At 46.2% G+C, this 21,907-nt stretch overlaps 1 protein-coding gene across 2 annotated transcripts in view; it reads left to right on the top strand.

The window, feature by feature from the left end:
• Positions 1-19,029: 19,029 nt before the first annotated feature.
• The window catches only part of PM20D1 (peptidase M20 domain containing 1), a 45,046-nt gene continuing 42,168 nt past the window's right edge, over positions 19,030-21,907 (top strand). For both annotated transcript variants that reach the window (XM_083173026.1, XM_083173027.1), the window contains exons 1-2: positions 19,030-19,336; positions 21,341-21,427. In XM_083173026.1, coding sequence (XP_083029152.1) covers positions 19,141-19,336; positions 21,341-21,427 — 283 coding nt within the window. In that variant the 5' untranslated portion in view covers positions 19,030-19,140. The remainder of the gene's footprint in view (positions 19,337-21,340; positions 21,428-21,907) is intronic.

The raw sequence follows: 21,907 nt of genomic DNA, 5'->3' as shown, positions 1-21,907 counted from the left end.
TGTATTGGTGCTTTGGGAGTCTTGCTAATGCAACATACCACCCACCATTCATTCCACCAAAATCTGTGCTGCAAAATCCAAAAATCACTCCTTCCCTTCTGAGTCCTGCCATGCGCCCAACTGGTATTTTTTGGTCACATGTGAGGCATTGCCGTACTCGGGAGAAATTGGGGCACAGACTTTGGGGTGCTTTGTCTCCTTCATTCCTTGTGAAAATGAAAAATCTTGAGCCAGAAGTGCATGTTTGTTTAAAAAAATGTAATTTTTCATTTTCACACCCCAGTTGTACCAAAATTGGTGAAACCCCTGGGGGTTTGAAATGTACACTATACCCCTAGATGAATTCCCTGAGGGGTGTACTTTGCAAAATGGGGTGACTTGTGGGGGGGTTCCACTGTATTGGTGCAACATAGCACCCACCATTCATTCCACCAAAATCTGTGCTGCAAAATCCAAAAAACACTCCTTCCCTTCTGAGTCCTGCCATGCACCCAACTGGTATTTTTTGGTCACATGTGAGGCATTGCCGTACTCGGGAGAAATTGGGGCACAGATTTTGGGGTGCTTTGTCTCCTTCATTCCTTGTGAAAATGAAAAATTTTGAGCCAGAACTGCATGTTTGTGTAAAAAAATTTAATTTTCCATTTTCACATCCCAGTTGTACCAAAATTGGTGAAACCCCTGGGGGTTTGAAATGTACACTATACCCCTAGATGAATTCCCTGAGGGGTGTAGATTGCAAAATGGGGTGACTTGTGGGGGAGGTTCCTAACTTTTAGCACTTATGGTGCCTAGAAACCTACATGGTGCCTAAAAAAAAATCTCATAAAAAGGAGGCTCCAAAATCAAGTAGGTGCTCCTTCTATTATGAAGCCTGTGGTTTGGTCAACGTGCACACTAGGGCCACATATAGGATATTTTTGAAAACAAAATAATTGGGGGAATCAATTTTTAGTCACATTTCTCTAGTAAAATCTACTGTATTCGTTAGAAAAATGTATTAAAATTGAAACTCTGCAAAAAAAAAGAAATTTTGAAATTTCACCTACACTTTGTTTTAATTCCTGTGAAACACCTAAAGGGTTAACAAACTTCCAAAATGCTGTTTTGAATACTGTGAGGGGTGCAGTTTTTGAAATGGCATCATTTATGGGGGTGTCTCACATACAAGTCCCTCAAAGTCACATCAGAACTGAACTGGTCCCTAAAAAAATCAGTGTTTGAAATTTTCTTGAAAATTTGAGAATTTGCTATTCATATTGTAAGCCTCCTAGTGTCCAAAAAAATGAAAAGGAAGTTGAAATAATGATGGAAACATAAAGTAGACATATGGTCTATGTTAGTTATTAACTATTTTGAGTGGTATGATTATTTGTCTCACAAGCAGAAAATTTAACATTTTGCAAATTGCTAAATTTTCCATTTTTTCACGATATTTTGGTATTTTTCACAAAAAAACACAGACTGTATCGACCCAAATTTACCACTAACTTGAAGTACAATGTGTCACGAGAAAACAATCTCAAAATCACTTGGATAAGTAAAAGCAAAAAAAAGTTATCCCCACTTAAGTGAGACATGTCAGATTTGAAAAAAAGGGCTCTGTCATGAAGGCACAAACTGGCTCTGTCATGAAGGGGTTAATATATCAGCACCAACACCACCGTCACTTATGACATCGGTGCCAACACCACAGCCTTTCAGTCTGAGTCATGAACTGAACAGTCGGCAAACCAACTTGAGAAAATGCATGGAAACTATGTTAGAAAGAGACATAACTCATATCAATACTACACAGGAAGATTGGCTTAATGACTTACACACTCTTAAAGTGACCCTAACTAAACAAACAAAGACCTTCTGGAATAAGGCTACATCTGAAAGCTACATTAGGCAACAGATAACTCCCAGGGGTCTGAGACCCAGAATTTTTCCCTCCTACGAACTTGCCAATGAAACCTTGAGAAATTAGTTGGAGAAAATACTTACCACCTACTCACTAAGTCTCATAAATGTTCTTATCAAGCATGATGAGATCATGCTGGAAAAATATGCACAAGAAATTACCAGTCTGGGTGAAAGATTAAAAACTTATGAAAACCTGGATAGATTCCAACAAACATATCAGAAAATCAAAACAAATTTGGAAGGTATAGAGAAAGAGCTAGTAAATAGGAAAAAAGGAAAATTACAAAGGGACCTGAATGATTTCCAGACGAACAGAGTATACAAGTGGAATCTGACACAAAGGAGAAGACCCCCTAATAGTAGCACAGGGCACAATACAGGGTACACTACATCAGACCTAGATTCATCTGAAGGGGAACAGATTGAAACAACATATACAGCAAAAACTAGGAGGGATTTTTTAGGGGTCAGTCCCAGGGATATCAAAGATACCCTGGGACGAGATGGAGGAGGACCAGGAGGGGAAAGAAGAGGGAAAAGAGGCCCAAGGGAGTGGAGAGAGGTTCACAAGGAGACCCGCAGATACAGGAGATAGTCCCTGCCGACTCTCTAAGAATAATAAATTTAACAAATCATACAGTTCCAGAAGCCCTAATTTCCATCCTGAATAAGGGCCTCTCCTTCTCGCCCTCCAAATCCATTGATAGATTTGAGTTTCAAAAAGATCTCCAATTATATGTGAGGAAACTCCTACTCAAAAAGTTTTTCTCAAAACGTGCCCAACAATATTCTGGCACGCAAGAAGAATCTATACCAGAGTCTCTAAACAATGACCCCCTACAACCAAGAATTTACCAGGTATTTGATGCTGATGACATGCAAGCATTACATATTCTACAAACACTGTCGGATGTAGATGATATAGATGAAAACTCATACCCACAGAGCCCTGCTACACAAGGGACCACACTCAAAAAGAAATCCACATTCCTACCAGATTTGTCAATCTGTCCACAAGTGTTTTTGGAGCTAGTAAGCCAAGAATTCGATGCCATAGAAAAGAACAAAAGCATGCATCAATTCAACGACAATCTAAGTAGAAGTGAGAGAGAGGCGCTACGTGAAATTAAAGAATGGACAGACACTATAGTGAAGCCCTCCGATAATGGGGGCAACATTGTACTTTGGTCTCGAGACAAATATCAAAAAGAACTAAGGAGACAACTTGATGATGTGTCGTGTTATAGGAGATTGACCTTTAACCCCACAAGTGATTTTGCGGAAGGATACCAGAAAATGATAGAACGAGCTGTAAAGGATGGAACTATTACCAAAACACAATATGAGTTCCTATTGGCTAAAAATGTCAGGATACCCACCAGTGGCGTAACTATAAATTTTGCTCCCCCCAGCCAAAATATTTTCTGGCGCCCCCCCTCCATACTGCCAATTATACATTATGCAACATATCATATATGTAATCAATGAAGATGCGGCACTCCAAGACTTGCAAATAGCATAACTACTGTATATTGTGAAACACATGAACATTTTGGGGAGATTATCCTCCTTTATCAGGATGGAGGATACAGTATATATATATATATATATATATATATATATATATAACACTGTACAGTATGCCAAAAAAACACACAACTTACTTTTTAAATGCTCATTGTATCCTGTACTTGCTGCTTTGTGGTGGGGAAGCAGGGAAGTAAGGTGCCTGTCAGACATGACGGAGTCAGACTCCGCAAAGGTCCATGTGAGGAGGAGCTGCTGTGCACAGCAGCACTCCCCAAGCAGCAGCGGCCATCTATGACCCCCCCCCCCCTCCCATATATATATATATATATATATATATATATATATATAGATTCGGGGGTCGGTCGGCACTCTGGTTGCCTGGCTGCAACTGACCGTGTTGCCTTCCCAGTGCTGAGATGAACAAAGACGTGGAAAAAATGGGTGGCACTCACGGGTTTAAATCCAAGAAAAAACTTTAGTGGGGGTGTCACAGGAAAACCGACGTTTCGAGGCTTCTCTGCCTCTTTTTCAAGGTGTGTACAAAGCAAGCAAATACAGTGAGTTTAAATAGAAGTACAATCACTACTTACCCCGGTTCAGGTGTCCCAAGCGTCTCGCTTCCGCCCGCTGGCTCCGGAGGGCGCTTCCGGGTCTCCCCGTGCGTCACTTCCGGATGCGCGCGTCACGCTGGTGTCCGTCTGGCGGCGGGGCAGTCACCATGGTTACCTTCCGGGCGCTGCGTGCTAGCGTCCTGTCGCCAAGGATACTCACCACGCCTGCCACCAACGGATTGGGTGTTCCTGAAACGGACAATAACAAACTTATTACACGTAAACACACATCATCTAATCAAAAAATATACAATCAAACAGTGCAATTATAATGACGCTCCCTTCCCTGTGTGGTGGGGGTGAGAGGGATGTCTGAAGCGTGATGACATTGAGCCGTGGCTGAGTATGTGAAGCATGTCAAACTTGATAGCAAGTACTGGTGGGTTAGAGGTGCTGAAAAAATGAAGTGAATAAAAGGGGGCATAAGGGTTTTATTTAAAAAAACAGCTGGCTGGAGAGAGGCCTGGCGAATTCCCTGAGATCTACAAAAACGTTAGATCTTTAGTACTATAAAGATTGAATGAGGGGGACTGGGGATGTCGACTGCCCCTTGCACTTAGCTGGACTGTGACTGCCCTGGAGTTGTGTGATGTGCTGTCCAGGGTAAGACACTGCTGTCGAAAGGACTGCTGTAGGGACGGACTGGTCCCGGGTTGGTCTGGGGAGGTGGGTGGGCTGAGGCGGCTGGGAGGGGAGATGAGGGGGGGGTGAAGTTTATTTTGGGGGGGGGGAAGGACTTACGGGGAACGGCTGGTTAGGTGGTGGTGGGGGGGGAAGGACTGACGGGGAGCGGCTGGGTGGGTGGTGGGACCCTGTGTAACCTGGGTGGGGTGTCTGGAAGGAATCTGGCCAGGGTGGGTAGAGACTAGTGGAATGCCTGTTGGGGGATGCGTGGATGAGGGAGTGTAAGCAAGTGTTGGACCTGGATCCCAACAGCGAAGTCCTTTAATCGTGTTTCTTGTGGCTGTTTCTAGAAGACACTCCAAGGCATTCTCTCGTTCAGTCCCCTAGGATGCACGGTGTCGAGTGAGTATATCTTCTTGGCTTCCAGTTGCAATAACTTGCGATTTCTGTCTCCTCTGCGAATGGAGGGCGGAATATGGTCAATGGCCATGTATCGGATGGACGAAGGTGGGTGTTCTTTCTCCAGGAAGTGCCTGGCCACCGGTTGGTCGCTTGTCTTGTCTTTGTATGCTGCTTTGATGGATGACCTGTGCAAAGCAAGTCTTTCTTTTAACGGTCTGGTTGTTTTACCTATGTAATATAGGTTGCACGGGCATATCACGATGTATATTACGTGAGAACTGGAGCAGGTCAAGACGTGTTTTATTTTGATGTCGGTGGATTGATGTGGGTGCTTGAACGTGGAGCCCGTCAAAAGGAATGTGCAAGTAGCACATTTGATACACCTGTAGCATCCGGGTGCCTTGGTGAGAAAATGCTTGGGGTTCTCCTTTTTGTCAAAGCCTGTTATATCGGCATGGACTATGGAGTCTCGGATGTTCCTTGCTCGTGTGAAGCAAGTCATGGGTCTCTTATTGTTGAACATGGGGAGTTCTCTGTCCGTTTTTACAATGGGCCATAGGGCCCTGGTCGCCCTCGGGATGATACGGCTGGCTGTGGAGTAAGTGTTCTTCCATGGAATGATGTTTTCTTTCTCACGGGTTTTGGTTCGCAGCAACTCCTCTCTGGGGATCTGTCGGACTTCTTGTTCAATTTTTAGCAAGATCTTCTTGTCGTACCCCCTTTCTAGGAACCTGGTGGTCATCTTTTCCAGTTCCCCCTGGACCTGATTGTGGTCACTGGTTATTCTGGTCGCCCGGATGTACTGGGATTTAGGCAATCCTCTGAGGAGGGCTCTGGGATGATGGCTGTTGGCCCTCAGTAGATTGTTTCGGTCTGTGGGTTTGGAGAACACAGAGGTGTGTAACTGTTGATTGGACATGGTTACTTTGACGTCCAGGTAATGTATGGACTCCTCGCTCCATTGGTACGTGTACCGGATTGCTGAGGCTGTCTCGTTGATGTTCTTCATCAGTTCCTCAAATTTTTTCCACGTCTTTATATATATATATATATATATATATATAAAAAAATTTTTTACACATACATACACACTGACATGCAGATAAACTTAAACAAACACAGATAATAAAGAAAAAAAGCAGCCTCCCCCTCCTACATAAACACACACACTCACATGTATGGAACACTGACACATGTATTTTTCCACACACACACACTAAACAAAGAAAATAGCAGCAAGCTCCCCATATATACACACACACACACTGAGAGACACACACATTAAATAAAGAAAATAGCAGCAAACCCCCCATATGCACACACACACACACACACACACACACACACACACACACACACACACACACACACACTGAGAGACACACACATTAAATAAAGAAAATAGCAACAAACCCCCCATATATATATATACACACACACACACACTGAGAGACACACACATTAAATAAAGAAAATAGCAACAAACCCCCCATATATATATACACACACACACACACACTGAGAGACACACACATTAAATAAAGAAAATAGCAGCAAACCCCCCATACATATACACACACACATGTGTAACTGTATGCAACAGTTACACATATTTTTACATACACGAACACAATACCCCCCCCCCCCATACACACGTGTAAACAACACTGACATTTATTCTTCTTCTGTGTGTCATCCTCACCCCTGTCCCTTCTTCCCTCCAAAGCACTCACCCAGCTGCTGTAATGGGTGCAGGCTGCAGGAGGGAGGAAACAGAAGCTGCCCGTGAGGAGTGGAGTGACGGAGTCAGCTGTGAGGAGAGAGGAAGTGAATCATGAGGAGGTGGTGAGGTCGTGACACAGGAGGGGAGGGGGTCACCCGGGACTGCAGCTCTATTGGTGGCTGGTCCCAGGGGAGGGGCTGGCCACTACAGGATTGTAACTTGTTGCTATGCTGTGTCTCTGTTCTGACGACGGACTAGTCCGAACTGCAGGGGGGGGGGGGAGGTGCGGAGGGAGCTGCGAAGCTGCTCCTGCGCCCCTGTAGAACTGGCTCCCCCCCCCCCCCCCCCCCCCGCGGTCGCTGGGGCTGCGGAGGCTTATTTACGCCACTGATACCCACGCTGTATTTATTACCAAAGATCCACAAGTGTGAGACCAACCCACCAGGAAGACCCATTGTCTCCGGCATGGGAGGGTTGACAGAAAAGGCTAGTCAATTCGTAGATCAACATCTCAGGCGATTTGTCACTACCCTACCCTCCTATGTCCGGGACACAATGGATGTCCTGAATAAATTACAGGTGCTCATAGTGTGGGAAGGGGAGGTCGATCTGTTCACTGAATTCATCTCAAAATTAAATGCGAATGATCTAAATCTCAGATTGACATACCACACAAGTCAAAAAACTGTTGAATATCTGGATCTCCGCATCAATGTGGAACCAGATGGGTCAATCTCCACGGATATGTTCCGCAAGAACACCGCTACCAACTCCTTGCTTCACTGTAAGAGTGCACATTTTCCTCCGGTGACAAAAGGGCTCCCCAACGGGAATTTTTGAGAACAAGAAGAAACTGTTCTAAACAGACAGTGTATAATGAAAGAGCGACCGAACTCGATCAGAGACTCCAGAACAGAGGCTACAGTAAAAGAACAATACGCAAAGCCAGAAAGGAAACCGATAAATATGAGAGAGAACGTCTCTTGGTACCAAATCCAGCTAAAGAGACAGAACAACCAGAAAAGATCAGATTTAACGGTACCTTTTGTCAAGAGTGGCGAGAGGTCCAGAAGGCTCTTAACAAACATATAAATGTTCTCAAAACTGACAAAGACCTGGAAGGGGTTTTAGGAGAGAGAATTGACATAAGCTGGAGGCGGAGCAGTAACCTCAGAGACATCCTGGTACACAGCCACCTGGAAAAGGAAACCAAATAAATTATCCACAAGAAAGGTTCATATAAATGTGGCACCTGCGGATATGTACTTACATGACCCCCCAAAAACACTACATAGACAGGTACAACAAAAAATGGGAGATACAAAAATATATCTCATGTGATACGGCGGGTGTGATCTACAACTTAACATGCCCGTGCGGGAAACAATATATAGGGAAGACGCGAAGACCCCTAAGAACAAGAATATCAGAACATCTCCTAAGCATAAAAAAATGCCAGTAAAGATCAACAAAATTTTAAGACCTTAACACCCATGGCCAAACACTTTGTGAAACATCACAAAGGAAGTGCTGTTGGCCTGAAAGTGTATGGAATGATGAGAATAGAGATGGGCATACGCAGAGGAGACTGGGACAGAGAACTCCTGAAACAGGAAACACGACTAATTTTCCTGATGAAAACTATGTCTCCCAATGGAATAAATGAAGAAAATAACGATACCGTCTTCCTTTAAATATTTCATTTTTTTGTCCTGCTACTAGTTCGTATATATACCCACCTGACATTTTGACACCTAACCAATGTCTAAAAGAAGGAAATACTAAAATTTCAGACGCATGTAGATGAAGGGACACCTCAGCTAAAATAAATATAACTACAAACATTCAAATATCCCCAAAACAAGAATACCACGAGAGAAACACAATTATAGTTATCCACAAGAATTGTTATATAGAATCCCTAACCCAAATCAACATATCCCCCCACTCCCTAGCATATCACTTCATGAGTTTTGAGATTTAATTTTGATATTTTGGATTGCAATGTGACATCACCACCCTCCCCCCTTTTTTTCCTTCTCCGTTCACTATGTTATATAAAAATTTATCACCATACACCGTTAAATCATAAATATGTTTATGAATTATTATCCTTATGCACAGCAATAAATGAAGAACGTGGAGACACAATTCCACTATAAAACCCGGACTTCATGATCACCTTAATCTAATTATTCACTATATGACACGTAGAGTCAGCCACAATAACTCTGCACTATTTAGACACAGAAACAGGGGCGGATTGGCCCACCGGGAAACCGGGCCATTTCCCGGTGGGCCGGCCGTAAGTGACATAAAGTGGCCGCCTTAACCTCTGGCTGGGCCGCGGACCGCCTCCTGACCGCGATCTCAGCGGTTAGCGGCCGCAGCCCGGCACTTTGACCACAGCAAACATGGCCGCGGGAGGGCTGCTGCGCATACGCGCGCAGCACCTCCCCAGCCCGTTCCCCCTCCGCCCGGCAGCTGAACGTACTAGCTCAGCAGCTCCTCCCACAGCTCATGCTCACATGATCCCCAGAGCAGCGCAGGAGTTTTTCTCATTGCTGGGGATCAACAACAGGATCGGCACATCACTATACGCTGGCACAGGCAGCTATGTCGGCCAGGGGCGGATTGGCCCACCGGGAAACCGGGACATTTCCCGGTGGGCCGGACCATATAACATTCGTATTGGGCTGGCCAGGCCACTCTCCTACCCTGGCTGGGCCGCGGTTTTGCCCTAATCCAAAATGGCGGCGGCCGGGCTGCTGCGGAAGCCCGGCCGCGCGAAGCCCCTCCCATGGTGCTTTGCGGAGCTCGTGAGTGTCTGCTCACGGCTCCGCCTTCTAATCCCCGCACACCGCTCCTTTCTACCCGCAGCCGCTGCCTGCGTCTGTCACACTGTGTGACAGAGCGGCGCTGGCAGCAGCAGTGTCGACCCCCGCCCGCCCTCCTTCCCAGTAGGAATGGAGAGAGGAGCCAGCCCTACAGCGAGACACAACAGGCAGCACACAGGTACGGTATGTCATGTGTGCTGGGAGGGGTGTTAAAGTCTTCTTCTGAGGGGGGGGGCACTCACTGTAGTTGCCGCAGGAACCCAGTGGCCACCCAGCACTGCAACCAATCACTCACATTTCAAAAGCCGCATGTCCTCCTGCTGCCCCATGCCACAATGAGTAAGTCCAGTGTCATGCTAATACTGTCACCCGCTCTCAACACTCCCCTGCCGTGCAGACGCTGCTCACCTACTATGCTGGGCATTGGAACAGCTTTTCCAGCCACCTGGGCAACCAGCACAAAATGCCCCCTTGGCAACCAGCATGCATACACAACCCCCTCTGTGGCAACCAGCATGTAACCCCTGCAAAGAGCATTTAGGTAAGCAGCACTTATGTGAAATAATGTGTACTGGGCATAACGGCGGGTGCTATAATGTGTACTGGGCATAACGGCGGGTGCTATAATGTGTACTGGGCATAACGGCGGGTGCTCTAATGTGTACTGGGCATAACGGCGGGTGCTGTAATGTGTACTGGGTATAACGGCGGGTGCTATAATGTGTACTGGGCATAACGGCGGGTGCTATAATGTGTACTGGGAATAACGGCGGGTGCTATAATGTGTACTGGGAATAACGGCGGGTGCTGTAATGTGTACTGGGCATAACGGCGGGTGCTGTAATGTGTACTGGGAATAACGGAGGGTGCTATAATGTGTACTGGGAATAACGGCGTGTGCTATAATGTGTACTGGGAATAACGGCGGGTGCTATAATGTGTACTGGGAATAACGGCTGGTGCTATAATGTGTACTGGGCATAACGGCGGGTGCTATAATGTTTACTGGGCATAACGGTGCTATAATGTGTACTGGGCATAACGGCTGGTGCTATAATGTGTACTGGGCATAACGGCGGGTGATATAATGTTTACTGGGCATAACGGCGGGTGCTATAATGTTTACTGGGCATAACGGCGGGTGCTATAATGTTTACTGGGCATAACGGTGCTATAATGTGTACTGGGCATAACGGCTGGTGCTATAATGTGTACTGGGCATAACGGCGGGTGCTATAATGTTTACTGGGCATAACGGCGGGTGCTATAATGTTTACTGGGCATAACGGTGCTATAATGTGTACTGGGCATAACGGTGGGTGCTATAATGTGTACTGGGCATAACGGCGGGTGCTATAATGTGTACTGGGCATAACGGCGGGTGCTATAATGTGTACTGGGCATAACGGCGGGTGCTATCATGTGTACTGGGCATAACGGCGGGTGCTATAATGTGTATTGGGCATAACGGCGGGTGCTATAATGTGTATTGGGCATAACGGTGGGTGCTATAATGTGTACTGGGCATAACGGTGGGTGCTTTAATGTGTACTGGGCATAACGGTGGGTGCTTTAATGTGTACTGGGCATAATGGTGTGTGCTATAATGTGTACTGGGGCATTACAGTGTGTGGTGTAATGTGAATTGGTATTATTATGTGGCCTCACCCCTTCCCCACAAAGCCATGTCCTAAATTTTTGGTGCGCGCCTTAGGCACGCACTGTCCCTGTTTTCAGGATTATGTATTTTCTAGTTTTGTATGTTGTGGGAAGGAGAGAGGAGGCTTTATTCCAATGGGACATAGGGGGAGGGGCCCTAAACTGCACACCCTGGACATATGAGGTGCTACCTGCTGAGACTTGTAGTGCAGCAAGCAGGAGGAGGAGTTTGCAGGTGCACACTAAATATATATAGACCTTTTAATATCTTGCTATATTGCATTTGAGGTTATTAGCATAGTAATGGCCATTAGTATCGGCTTGTCCACCGCGTCCAGGTTACCTCAATAGGACAAGTCCCTAACACTACTCTGGGACAGATCCAGGGCACAGGGCCCCCCAGGCCAGCCCAGCAGAACCACCCCATGGCATCACATTAGTGTGAAATTAAAGTGATAGTAAAAGGGATAGGGGAAATTATATGTGATAGGACTTACCTAGGTAAGAAGTAATAATAAATGTGAAGGGTGCTACATATATATTAAACAAACTAAAGGGGTGATTGAAAGTATACGATATGATGCCATGGAGCAGCCCAGCAACAGCAGCCCAAAGAGCCCTGCGCCCCAAACACAGTCCCACAGACTAACACTCAGCATATATGTATAGTAGGACTTACCCTCATAGTGCCAAGCTGAGGTGTGCAGTCTTGAATGTTGGGAGTAGACATGAACACAGTTGAAGGTGAACCGCAGCCCCTCGTATCGTTAGCTTCGCGATGCTTCGGGCACACTATTTTATTCTCCCACCACGCCCTAGTGGATGGTAGGGCATGAAATACCGCCTGTCGGCACATGTCAGCTCAAAAAACAGTGAAAAACCCACGTCGACCTAACTACTGTCAACCTAAACCCATGTCAACCTTGACCCATGTCGGCCTACAACCCTGTCAACCTTCCCCCCTGTCGATCCAACGTGGTCAACCTAATGACTGTCGACCTAAGTGTGGTCTGCTAAATGACCGTATCCCGTATATGTATGGTATGAATGTATCCATTGCAACCTAAGTAGGGAAGTGTGTATCAGTACGTACAGTGCACAACACATAGCTGTGTGGTTTTGTTGCAGTTTTTCCTTTATAGAGCTGATCCCTGTGTACTGTGCACTTTGCATGAGGCATGCTGCGGCTTCCCAAATGTGTTTGCTGCTTTGTGTGGCAAAAAAAAGCAGCGCGCCTGCGGCGCGCAACTGGTCCCCCCTCCGGGCCGCTTCAATATATTTCCCGGGCTGCTTTTAATTCCCAATCCGCCCCTGCACAGAAATCGGTACTTGTTTCCTAGAACGGCCACAATCGTGAGTGATCGTGGCTCTTAATTAAGGGACACGATCCTCACGATGTGGCCGATTTTTTACAATTTTTTCACTTTGATTGACAGAAATCGGGTCAATCGGTCGGTCGCGACCAATTAAAATCGGCCGCGATGCGACCGACCGATTGACCCGATTTTTCCATAGACTTCAATGTTAAAAAATCTTTTAACATTGAAATCGGTCGGTCTTGTGCCATTATAATGGCACAAGATGAGATGGACTTGATTAAGTCCATCTCACATAGGGAAAAATGATAAAAAAGGTGAAATGGGCCAATATGACCCATTTCACATTTTTTATGTGCCCGCCATGACCCCACGATAGACGTGAACCCGAAGCGTGGCGAGCGCAGCGAGCCCGCGAGGGGCGGCGGTGCGCGTCCTCCGACCTTTTCATTCCCCTACTATCCACTAGGGCGTGGAGTGAGAATATAATAGTGTGGCGAGCGCAGCGAGCCACCGAGCCCGAAGCGTGGCGAGCGCAGCGAGCCCCGCGAGGGGACGCGTATACCTGTGAAGTGAGACGCGTCCCCTCGCGGGGCTCGCTGCGCTCGCCACGCTTCGGGCTCGGTGGCTCGCTGCGCTCGCCACACTATTATATTCTCACTCCACGCCCTAGTGGATAGTAGGGGAATGAAAAGGTCGGAGGACGCGCACCGCCGCCCCTCGCGGGCTCACTGCGCTCGCCACGCTTCGGGTTCACGTCTATCGTGGGGTCTAGCACACTTATTAACATTTGGGGGGGCAATTTAAACAAATCTGGTGTAAAAAAAAAAAAAATCGGGTGAAAAATCGGCAGATCGGATCGGTCGCATCGTATGCGACCAAATCGCATGCGATGCGACCGATCCGATTTTTTATCTTACGACCACAACGATCTAAATCGTTGTGGCCGTTCTAGGAAACAAGTACCCAGAAATCACTTCTTTGTACAAACCAATTCCCTGTATGCACTAATTAAAGTATATCAAGAATTAATGAATAATAATAATAATAATAAAAAATTACTGTATCAGTTCATGACAATACACAGACATCCCTAGTACCAATACGAAGTCTCTCCACAGTGTCTCAATGCTATATACAAGGGTAACATTGCGCAAAGGACAACCAAGCACGGCAGGATAAGAGATGACATGGACACGGGGACACCCGGAATATCCCATCCAGATGTCATGGACAAATCTGGATACAATCAATAAGTGTTTAACCCTCTCCCATTCCCCCGTACCTTTTTGATAATCTGCTGAATATTTCTCTGTTTTCCCTTAGCAGCAATATTGTGGTGGACTATAGGGACATGAAAAGTCAGATAACACAACCACATATACTGCTGGGGACGGGGACATATACATTCGACAAATGACCCTATAAATATCAGGATATCACATTATCAGAGCACTACCTATAAGAATATTTTTAAGAATTCTCCCTCCTGACAGTTGCAAGGTATTAAAGAACCAAATGAACAGCATATGATGAATGACAGTCCCACTCTTCTAATGGGCAACGGAGTGAAATAAAATAGATCTGCAAAATCAAGAAAATACATAATTACAGGACGCATCTAAACCAAAATTAACCAATACAGAAATAATAACGAAAATCAGGTTTTCCATCTTTATGGAGCCTATTGGTGAAAGCACTCTCATTATCATTAATAAATTTCGCCTCCTTCTCTTCTCCCTTTGATGAGAAATCGTTACTCCACTATGTAGAATCCACACATATTTATTCATTTATTTTGTTTACACATGAACAGGCTTAGTACATAAAAATTATAAATAAAATTAAAAACACACATAGACAATGATATCATTAAATATCAACATCGATTTAACTCTCGAGTTACTCCACAAAATTAGCCGGCAGCATCAACAGGCGATGTAGTCTACTTCACAATAATAGCATACCATGAAACTGCATTAATCAATTAGTGAAGTCTTCTTCTCACAACAACAGATAGACAAAGACGTATGAGCAGAGAAACAAGAGAATAATAGGCTGTTTAACAACAAACATACACTGACAGAAACAATACGCAAACCAATGTAATGACAATGAGAAATATGTAAAAAACAAACAATGAGCCCATAATAGATGGACACACCCATACCTGAATTGATGAATATTCATGAGGTGTGCAGGTATAAGAAGGACTTCTGGGGGCTGACCCAGTTGGTCCTGATGAAGCTGGTGGCGACACGCGTGTCGAACAAACACACCTAGTGTGTCTAAATCCCCCATTTCCCCTCCCCATTGAAATGTAATTTTGATCTGTATTTTAGATAGATTAGCAGCGCTGTACGAATCAGAGGCGAGTTACGAACGTTTGGGTGTGGATCACGGGAGCATTCACTGCTAGTGATCCCACAGTGACCCGACACCCCCGTACAGCAAGGGCACACTTGCAATCAGCTTCGGCTTTCTCCAGTACACGGAGAAAAAGACGGCTCGCAGATTACACTTGCACTGTAGTGCCTGAGCTTAGAGTGCCCTGCACGACTCTCTCCCACTACTCAGGGAGAAGCCGGCAGTAGACGCGGCATTACAGGGTTTATACTGACAGGGTGTATCCCGAGTATCACCCCTGTATTGTGTGATAAGAGAGAAGTGCATCCAGCAATTATAAGTACACTAGGAATAAACAGCGATACCCCCGGCAATACATATATCCGATGACCTAAGGGGTATACATCACATTTTCCTAAACGATGTATCGTATATGCCTCACCTAGACACAGTGATATTAAATATAACTGGTAACATCCCAGCAAACTGTCATAATTTAGCTGGCACCCACGGTACAATACAGTCAGTTGACCATTGGAGGTGACCTTATTATAGCTGCCTGTTTCATAAATGACAAATCGCTGGAAACAGCACCATACACACACAGTTACTCGCTCTGCAACCAATCAGAAGGAATTATAGGAATATCTGATAATTAAAAGCGCTGATCCAATCTGATGCCCCTTTCAGACCGCACTTTTAAAACGGTATATTGCCGTTTTTTTACCGTTTTAAAACGGTAATGTGTGCGGTCTGAAAGGTCCAGTCCCACTTAACCGGTTAGAAAATGCCGTTTTTTCTAACCGGTTAAAATGCAGGGTCCTACCCGTTTCAGACCCGGTATTTTTGCACAAAAATCGGGTCTGAAACGGTATTTAAGACCCAGCCAATAGTGGTCCACTCTGTGCACATCTAATGACAGCAGTGCAGTGAATATTTAATGAGCACTGCTGTCATTAGATATACACGGACCCCTACCCCGGCTATCCCCCGTGCATGTGCGGGATCTCCTTCCACACATACACAGGACGGTGAGGTCCATCTTCCCCTGCAGCACTCACCCAGTTCTCCCATGGAACTGCCGCAGCTCATCCAGGAACGCCAGACCCTTCCTCCGGTGGTCAGGCTCCTGTCTGCAGGGACTGCTGGTGGGAGTTGCTGCTGCAGGAGACCTGTGGTTCCGGGTGAGGGGTTGGCATCCTCCCGCTGCTCAGGTGAGGAGGGAGCCGGCGGTGGCCCCGATCCCGCTCATGGACCGAGGTGCTGGCAGGAGCCGGGACAGGAGGGGGGGACACGGGAATGTTCAGGCCGCAGGCAGAGGGGCTCACTCTCTGCGAGTCCGGCACTGCGGTCACAGCACCCAGACACGGGCTCCAGCTGTAGCGCGACCGCTGCCATTCTCCTCACTCCGTCCTGTACATCCTCGCTGCAGGCGGAGTACACGTCCTGCTGGTCCCCCATCTCCGGCACCGTGACCCGCACACAGCAGCATTAACGGCACGCTGTTGTGCTTCCAGGTCCAGCTGTGGGTAGGGTATTGGGGCTGTAAGGGCAGGTAGTGGGAAAGGTGGCTGTCGGGGGGGGGGGGCTGCAATGAACTTTTGCCCGTGGTACCGTTTTTCCGTAGTGCTTTCACACCGCAAACCTGCTTTAGACCAGGTATTTAAATGCGGTGTGAAAGGGGTTAAACTTGCTCTGACCAGTTTTAATAACCGTTTTAAATACCTGGTCTAAGCAGGTTTTGCGGTGTGAAAGCAGCATGACAGTATCACAAAAATAATCACCACAGAAAAAAAGACAACACAAAAAGCAGCGCTCACATCCAATGATGAGTGAATCAGATTTGAAAATTCATATAACAATTTATTAAAAAACAATATTAAAAATATAGCAGCATGTAGATATCAAATGTAATTTTTTGACAAGTGTACACTATTGCAATAGGATTATAGTGTAATAGTGTACACTTGTCAAAAAATTACATTTGATATCTACATGCTGCTATATTTTTAATATTGTTTTTTAATAAATTGTTATATGAATTTTCAAATCTGATTCACTCATCATTGGATGTGAGCGCTGCTTTTTGTGTTGTCTTTTTTTCTGTATATATGTAGGGACTGACCCTCCCTATCCAAGCAGCTGCTCCCATTGAGTCAGCAACTCAATCCAAGCGCTCCCAAGGGTTTACACAGTAGTGTAATCACCCACTTTTGGTACGAATAATCACCACAGACCTATTGGGGATAGAGGGGACACACTACGCGGGGTTAATCCCCTTTTATATTTACCCTGTCTTACCTTTATTTGTGTTTTTATATGTCGCAGTTCTTAAAAAAAACCCAATAAAAGCTATATTTTAGAAAACTTTTTTTCTTTAGGTGCGCCTAATTAGTGACAATCTCTTCTTTCCTTCCTAATTGTGTTTTTAAATTCAGTCCTAAGGAACCCACACAGTTCACGTTTTCTAGGGCACAAGGCAAGTGCACAGGTGCATTCATTGGATAAGCGGCACCTATAGACCTCTATAGTATAGAGGTGCCTCAGTGACAGGAATGAGTTTTCTGTCAATGAGGGAGATGTGATTGGGCTCCATGGGGCCAGCCTGTACATGGGGTGTACCTAGTGTCCACAGGCACACCCTATTGTACAGAGCTGCCTGCCAATGGGGCACTAGGCAATGCTTGGAGTGTGGCGGTGCAAGACGTCCAGTTGCTATCCTGAGTCCATCGGTCAAGCAACCAAGCCACCCCACTGCACCACATTACACCTGTACTCACGACTAGCCCCGGGTCAGGACTCTGTAGGACGTAGAGCAGGAGGGGAGCGGACGGAGGCGACCAGCAGCATTGTTGGACCTGACGCTGGGCACAGTAGAAGCATGGGTGGCGAGCTCAGCACTGTATAACTATATACAGTGTGCAGCGCAGGATTCCCACTGCATGCACAGCAACCAGGCGCAACACAGCACAGGGGTCAACAGGAGACGGCAATACAGAAGTGATCCCACACCATGCAGTCAGTGATCCCATGGCACAGCCCAAGTGGTGCTGACACCCCAGCAGACCTCCAGCAACAGGGCTGTATCAGCTGTTACCTCTGCACTCACACTTCTACATACAGTATGTTTTCTGCACACTTTGTTCTGGGAAATATAAAGGGGCATGTGGAGAAGCAGGATGATGGGGAATGCCAGGGACACTGGGGCATGTGGGGAAGCAAGGTAATGGGGAATGTCAGGGAGACTGGGGATGCGCAGGGGGCATGTGGGGAAACTGCGTGGTGAGGAATGCAATTGAGACTAGGGGCATGCAGGTGGCATATTGTGATCAGTGCTATGATTCACAATGGCTCATAGATGCTGCTGCCACCCATCCTGCTCCAATCCGCTAGAGGCCAGACCCTCAATATCTACAGTGAGCAACTCAGGTTAATCTGCTGCCTCCCCAAAGCTCATTTTCAGTCCAACTGGAGAGAGAGGAGGGTCTGCGATCTCTGCTCCTCCGCTCTTCTCTCCCTACTGCTCCATCCCTCTACTTCCGCCCTGTCATAAACTTCCATTCATACACTGCTTCTGTCCCTCACCCTCTCACTATAAGGCACTGACAGTCACCCACTGCTTCTGTCACCCACTGCCAATGTCATTATGGTGTGTGGCTTAATGTGTAATAGGCATTATGGTGTATGGCATAATATTTAAGGGGCATTACAGTGTGTGACATAATGTGTAATGTGCATTACAGTGTGTGGCATAATGTGTCAGCGCAGAAGCAACCCGGACCCAGCGTTCCCCTGGCTCCACCAAGCCAGTGCCTCACCAACCAAAACCAAAACCTACGGGAATAATTTTAGCATGTAAAGGCACCTTTAGGGGGGTACAGTATGTGAGCATAGTGAACAGCAGAGGGCACCAGTATGTGGCAATTGCTCTGACAAGCACTTGCAGTTAAAAAATATTCATTTACAGAACAGAATGAGTACATGAGTGTAACTGGTGCAGCATCACATGGTGACAGGCAGCCACTGACAATGAGGAACAAGCAGGCAGTGGGAGCTGCTGCTTCCCAGCATGCTTTGCGCTGAACGGTGAAGTCTGTGACTGTCCGATGGGAGCGTCGGCTGACTGCTAAAGTCCACCTGTTTATCTGGTGCGATTAGTGCTGGTGTAGTTGCCGCTGCCGGACATGTCCAAGCCTCGCTGGAGGGGTGCCGTGTGCGCCGTACTCGGGCTGCCGCTGCTCGTGGCGGCTCTCCTGGTGGCTGTGCTGTTGGTTAGGACGTACACTATGCCCGACAGCCGGGTCACCTGGCAGGGAGAGGGAGCGCCGGCAGCCGAGCTGGATGAAGCGGAGAGGATGCAGCTGAGACGGGCACTAGTAGGTGAGTGAGCGCTGAGCGGCATCCAAGCATCTGCTCACATTGTGGAACAATGTTAATGGGACTTCAGTTTTTGAATCCATGGTGTTTCAATACATGTGGGCTGGGCACACAAGGGCCACCCAACTAATTCTGCCCATACACTTATGCGATCGAATTCGATCCCTTACAGCACCCGATGTTGCATGCCATCTTGAGATGACACATCGGGTGCTGGAAGAGGGTGGCCTTGTAGCGTAGCGCTACTGCTTAAAACACTAAGCAGTCCTCTGATTGGCTGAGCTTTCTCAGCCAATCAGAGGGCTGGCCAGTGTTTTAAACACTTCTGCCGCCACAGCTGACCCCTGCCGTCTGCTATCGCTACACTACAATGCTGCCCTCTGCCCACCTTCTCCCTCGCCGCCAGCGGTCCCCTCTCCAAACCCCATGCCACTGAAAGCGGGTTGCATTCGAGTGATTGCATGTGGTTAATAACATTGCTTCTGCAATTCAATAGATATTATGTGCAGCACATAAGATCTATCGACCAGACATTCGACGGCTTGCCCGCGCATCGCGTTGAATGTTTCCTTTAAAAATGCATACAATCATTCGATTGATTGCATGCAATACCTCCCAAGTGTATGGGCAGCATTGTTCTTCCAACTGTACTGATGATTTTGCTTAAACCCACAACAAGCGGTATTGAGCGTTCACAAACTGCAATCTTTCTAATGACCATACGAAATAGTGCATTGTCATTGACTCCAAACTGCCCTAAACCTAGAAGATGTAATGTCATGAATAATTTCCTCTGCACTGCCTGGGTCACTAAACAATATTGTGCATACACACTGAGTGATTTTACATACGATATTGTGGCCACCTCCAGTAGTATGTTGTCATTGACCTTATCCTCAGATTGAGCTTGACGACATTTACAAGCGACAAAGGACATCGTTAATGACTCACAGCAGTGTGCCTTGTTTGAGATAAATTGCATACACACTGTTCTGACTGGTCTCTATCTTCGCATATTGTTTAAAATATCGGCTAATTTGTACACATCTTTAGGATGACCTGTAACCACTGCATGATTCTAAAGAATAATGAATGGTCTTTTCTGGCTACATTTTACATTTAGTAAATGTAGCCTTAAAAGAAAGCCCCTGGGGCATGCAGTAATTCAAAGATTTTAAAGTTTTCGGTACTTGTGTACAATCACGGCTCCCTCGATGTGCATCGTATACAGAAAAATCGCATCGCATGAGATCTGATGCGATGCAATGTCATTTTTCACTGAAATTATGGACTTGAGTTGAAATCATGTAAAATGCACCCCAAATTTCATTTTTCACACTGTACCACCCCCACTATCAATGCCAACCCAACCCGAAGCGTGGCGAGCGGCGGCGGTATGCGTCCTTTTCATACCCCCACTATCCACGTCGGCGTGGAGTTGAGAATAGAAAGTGTGGCGAGCGCAGCGAGCCACTGAGCCCGAAGCGTGGCGAGCGGACACGGATACCTGTGAAGCCCGCGAGGGGACACGGATACTTGTGAAGGTATCCGCGTCCCCTCTCGCGGGGCTCACCACGCTTCGGGCTCGCTGCGCTCGCAACACTTTCTATTCTCAACTCCACGCCGACGTGGATAGTGGGGGTATGAAAAGGTCGTAGGACGCGTACCGCCACCCCTCGCGGGCTCGCCACGCTTCAGGGTGGGGGTGGTACAGTGTGAAAAATGACTTTTGGGGTGCATTTTACATGATTTCAACTCATGTCCATAATTTCAGTAAAAAATGACATTGCATCGCATCAGATCACATGCGATCTCATGCTATCGCATGTGATTTTTACCAAAAATGCCTAAAACCACGGTAAAATCGCATCGCATGCCACTACATATGGCATGCGATGGGAGCCGTGAAAGTACACAAGTACCACGTTTTCATTTATGCTAATGCAGTGGGAACAAGATAAATGTTCTATCACACCTTCTTTTTTTTTTTTTTTTTTTTTTTATTAGGGGCAATTCACATTCCCACTGTTTCTTTCTCTGAAGAGGAGCAGAACAACACAGCTCTGGCTGAGTTTGGAGCATACATCAAAAAGGGTATGGTAATACCATCTGAAGTATAAGTATTATAAACTTATCTGCTCTGAATCAAAAGTTGTTGAGATTGGGCAGAGTACCATGCTACCGGTATTGGCTCTCTTTATAGCGTCGAATATAAATTATTATAATGACAGAAAGCTCTAATAAACTGCATATGGAAGGAATTCAGTTAGCCATGGTTACCAACTTTTGTTAACCACCATTAAATGAATGTCACTTAAATGAATGTCACTTATTGAATTTCCACCCATAGTTGGGAAACTAGGAATTCAATTTATTGGCATTGATGCAATGTACAATTCCGGAACATCAAAATGATAATGACTTCTGGAGAAATTATTGCCATATTGCATGTATATACACATTTTTTCCAGAATTTCAATTAATCCTCATTTTGATATGACTCATGATATTGGGAGAATTCACAATAACATTATTTGTTATTCATGTGTCAAAGGGGTTTCTCGAAAATTACAT

Source organism: Crinia signifera, chromosome 2 (assembly GCF_055691185.1).
Source record: "Crinia signifera chromosome 2, ASM5569118v1, whole genome shotgun sequence".
In the NCBI taxonomy this organism is placed as follows: Eukaryota; Metazoa; Chordata; class Amphibia; order Anura; family Myobatrachidae; genus Crinia; species Crinia signifera.
Note: the sequence above shows the minus strand (reverse complement) of the source record. Positions and strands in the feature narration are given on the sequence as shown.